We start from the raw sequence: 4,742 nt of genomic DNA on the forward strand, positions 1-4,742 counted from the left end.
TTCCTCGAATCCAGACAGATCCACGAAGCCATTGGTTCGGCACAGGAAGCCATCCACTCCATCTGGACCAAGCATCTAAAAAGCATCATTCTCAAGATTGACTTATCCAAAGCTTTTGACCGGGTCAGCTGGCTTTATATTAAGATGCTGCTGATTCATTTGGGCTTCCCTCACAATTACATCACTTGGATCATGGCCTGCATCACCACACCCTCCTTCAGTGTCCTCATCAATGGCTCAGCCTCACACTTCTTTCACTCTGAAAGGGGGCTAAGGCAGGGTTGCCCTTTATCCCCACTTCTATTTCTTATTGTCATGGAGGGTCTAAGTCGTTTGATTGCATCTGCCAAAAGGGATGGAGATATCTGTGGACTCAAGATCACAGAGGACTGTTTCCTCACACATCTCCTATTTGTGGATGATGTGCTTATTTTGCTTGATGGCAGCATTCGGGATTCCAGATCTTTTTCCAAGATTCTCCTTCTCTTCTCATCCGCTACTAGAATGCTTGCCAACCAATCCAAATCCACCATAACCTTTACTCGTACCTCTGTTCATGAATCCCAATTTGCACACCAGGTCTTTCCCTATAGTATCCACCCCTTGGATAGAGGTCTCAAATATCTGGGTTATTGGCTTAAACCTACTTGCCACAGAATCGCAGATTGGGTCTAGCTGGTTACAAAACTGGAGAAGAAACTATCCATCTGGAGTCATAGATATTTATCCAGGGTGGGCAGATTGGTGCTTATCAAATCGGTCCTGGAAGCTACTCCGGTTTACTGGATGGCACTTGCATGGATTCCCAGGAATATTCTATCTCGATTGAAACAATTATGTAACAGATACCTCTGGAACGGGAATCAGGATAAAATATTATTTGCATGGATCAGTTGGCAAAAAATTGCATTGCCAAAGAAATGGGGAGGTTGGGGACTGAAAGATCTCCCCCTTTTGCCCAAGCCTTAGCTGCCAAAATGGGTTGGACATTGTTGACAGGTCAGAATCTATGGACTCACATTTCATACCATAAATATATCTGGCCACAAAACTTGCTGGACTAGGCTCGTCTTCCCACATGGCCGTCGATGGGCAGTTCATCTGTATGGAAGGCATTGCTCCACTCCCTCCCCCATATAAGAGACAACCTGGTGTGGCGAATTAATGATGGCTCCCTGGGCAGGATCGGGCTGGATCCGTGGATTGGCTGTGGAGGAAGACACATACTATCCAGAGACCTCATCACATATCTACATGCACATGAGATCAAGGTTTTCTCGCACATTGCAGACCAACAAAATTCGAATATATTTTCTCAAGCTTGGAAATCGGCACAACATATCGACCTTCCTCCCCGATGGCACCAGGAATGGAACGATTATGTCCAAGCACTATTGGAATCCCACATCAGGATAAAAGAGGGGCCTGATGAATTAGTTTGGAGTCTGGCAGACAATGGTATTTATTCCCCAAAGTCAGGTTATAGCTCACTGATACATCACAAAAAACCAGAACAGACTTTGAATTGGTGGAGTCACATTTGGAAGCTTATTGCACCCCCGCGCACTAGACTTTTCTTCTGGTGCATTCTTAAAGACATAGTGCCCACGGGGGAGCATCTTACTCACAGAGCTATTTTTGGACCAACCTGGTGCATACTGTGTAAACGCGAATCAGAATCCATGGAACATATCTTCTTACTCTGCATGGCTACACAAGCTCTCTGGCGGAACATATCCTCATCTATCGGTTTCACGGGGTTATGGTCTGGTAATGATCTTAACAGCGCATGGGAGGATTGGTCTGGAAGACACAAAGGAACAAAACTCCAGTGCCTTCCCTTGCTTGTCAGCTGGTCTGTCTGGCAGGCACGCAACCGATACATATTTGATAACAAATCTGTGTGCTGGCCACACATTGAGGCTGGAATTATCTCTGCATATCATGAATTGTCGGATCCTATACCTCCTAGAGAGCGCCGCACTCACCCACCTCCCAGCATTGACAAAGCTACCCCCTGGGCCTTCTTTGATGGGGCTGCAAATCAACAGGGCTGTGGAGGTGGCTTCATTCTTTTCATAAATGAACATCATTTTTACAAAGTAAAGATGGGATTAGGAGCTGGCACCAACAATTTTGCGGAACTCATTACCCTCCATCACCTATTGCATTTCTCCTTGGGACATCAGTGCTTCAATTTAAATATATTTGGGGACTCAAAGATTATTGTTAACTGGTTCAATAGCATATCTGTTTGCCACATACACACACTCAGCATTATATTAAACGAAGTGAATATATTCAAGGCGGAATTTAACAATATCTCTTGTAATCACATTTACAGGGAGCATAACAGCAGCGCTGACCAACTATCCAAGGAGGCCGCGTCATTACCCAGAGGAGAATGGGTGATACAAGAGCAGAGGGGGGCTGATGAATTTCGTTATTTTCATCGGCCGTATATAGATCAGCATTATCAGGGGGACCCTAGTCCCTGATCTACAAATGTTTTTGTAAAGAACTATAAAAACTCAAAATTTTGAAACTTTTTTGATATTATACATATGAGATATCATACTGGAAGGGGTCCTGCGAGGCCTATGTACATGCGTAAACAAATATATAACAGTATATAAACAACTGTTTTGTTTATTAGGCAGATCACCCTGTGTGGTGTATCTAAACAGCTCAGAGTCTCTCATGATAGACTTAGATTACAGCATATGCAAAAGCATTTACAATATGTAATTTTCTCTATAACTAATGAAAATTACGGATTTTTCCAGTGGGAAAAAAAGGTTCCCAAGTCATGGAAAAATGCAATGCTAGTTGTGAGGTCATGACTGCCAAGGTGTGTTAGGGAATGCTAGGGCATGCTAAGATGTGCTAGATAGTACGAAGACATGTCAAACAAGCTAAGATGTGCCAAGTGCTAAGGCATGCCAAGATGTACAAGGGTTCCAAGTCCCTGCCTCCTCTTCTTCCATATGATATCCACTTATGACATTTTCTTTGCAATATTTGGTGCATTTGATAGTTATAGGTCATTTATAGGTTATAAATGTCTTCAGAGTTTCACTTCTAATTGAGTATTCAACTGAACATATTGATTCTCTTATACATAACTATTTTTCCCTCCACCCAATTTTCATAACTTCAATAACCATTAGGTAGGGACCTACATCTTCGATGTTGCTTTGCTTGTTTAGTAAAATATTGCTGAGACTTTAATTTATTGAAAGTTGTATAATTTACAATTTATGAAGTTTCAAGGTCTAATTTTAAAAAATATAATTCTTTAAAGGGTGCTAGCTCAATGGAAGAGCACTTGCTTTACAAGCAGGAGGTTGGTGGTTCGATTCCATCATGCCCTGACATCCATATGGAATGGCGACAATCAATTTTTTGTTACGAAGGCCCTTTTTACCATCACCAATGAGCTTTGGTGACATTTTTCGACCCTCACCAAAAATATGAAATGGTGACGGTCAACGAACGCCACCATATATACGCATCAATAGTGACGACCCTCAAAGGTCTGTAACCATAAATCGTTGTTGTTGATATGAAATGGTGACGGTCGTTTTCCATCATTATAGTCATTATTCGTGATGGACATTGAATGTCACCACAACACCTATACTTCTAGCAATGCGACTTTTGGTGACTGTCAATGAACATCACCATATATATGCACCAATAGTGATGACCATTAAAGATCCATCACAATAAATCATTATTTTTCATATGAAATGGTAACGGTCACTATTTGTCATTATAATCAATATTCATGATGGACCTTGAATGTCACCATAACACCTATACTTTTGGTGACATTCAGTTTTTGGTGACCGAGGCTATGGTCTGTCACCATTGCTCATATGCAATGGTGATGGTCGCTATCCATCATTATAAATAATTATTGGTGATGAACTTTGAATGTCACTACAACAGCTATACTTTTAGCGATGCCACCTTTAGTGACGTTCAGCTTTTGGTGAAGGAGGCTATGGTCCATCACCATTTCTCATATGAAATGGTGATGGTCATTATCCATCATTATAAATCAGTATTGGTGATGAAATTTGTATATCACTACAACACCTATAATTTTGGCGATGCCACCTTTGGTGACGTTTAGTTTTTGGTGACAAATGCTCTTTTGACCGTCACCAATGAGATTATGGTGACATTTTTCGCCCCTCACCAATGTCATTTTTTCTTGTAGTGGACAGTGTATAATTTGTTTTATATTTTTTTGAGTTGCACTGATAGTGCATGCAAGCAGGATCTGATCCTTGAGGGATTGTGCTATTTTTAGAGGATTTATTTCCCTTTAAATACAAGCTATCCTTCATAGGAATTACACATTGGAATAGAGACTTGGAGAGCTTGTGAATTGGCTAAGATTGGGCCTTGAGCTTGCTTATGAGTTGGAGATTGAATTTGCTGAGTGCTTGGTTTGTTCTAGAGAGAACAAGCATTGTAATGTTTTGAGTTGTGGCTTTCCCTGGATATTCATTGTGTTATGTGCCTTTGATTCTCTTCCTCTATTGATTATTTTTTGCTCGATGTTTATGGGCTTCCATTGTAAAGAGTAGAAGTATATTCTTGTCTCTTTCCTTAGTAAATTGCATTAGCTTGTGAATCTACAGGATTTTCTACATGGTGTCGGAGCAAGATTGTTTTTTGGGCCGAGAGTTTGTAGAGTAGATTTGAGAATTTATGTGAAAATGTTTCAG

General features: G+C 41.0%; 1 protein-coding gene across 1 annotated transcript; it reads left to right on the forward strand.

Annotated features, from left to right (window-relative positions):
• The first annotated feature begins 1,088 nt into the window (after positions 1-1,088).
• Positions 1,089-2,498, forward strand: LOC149257433 (uncharacterized). The gene has a single exon (XM_089374787.1). It carries the CDS (start codon positions 1,089-1,091, stop codon positions 2,496-2,498), a length of 1,410 nt encoding a protein of 469 aa, XP_089230913.1.
• The last annotated feature ends 2,244 nt before the right edge of the window (positions 2,499-4,742 follow it).

The sequence above is a fragment of the Pinus tabuliformis genome, chromosome 6, assembly GCF_031772625.1.
Source record: "Pinus tabuliformis cultivar Carrire ecotype Pingquan chromosome 6, CPIR1, whole genome shotgun sequence".
In the NCBI taxonomy this organism is placed as follows: Eukaryota; Viridiplantae; Streptophyta; class Pinopsida; order Pinales; family Pinaceae; genus Pinus; species Pinus tabuliformis.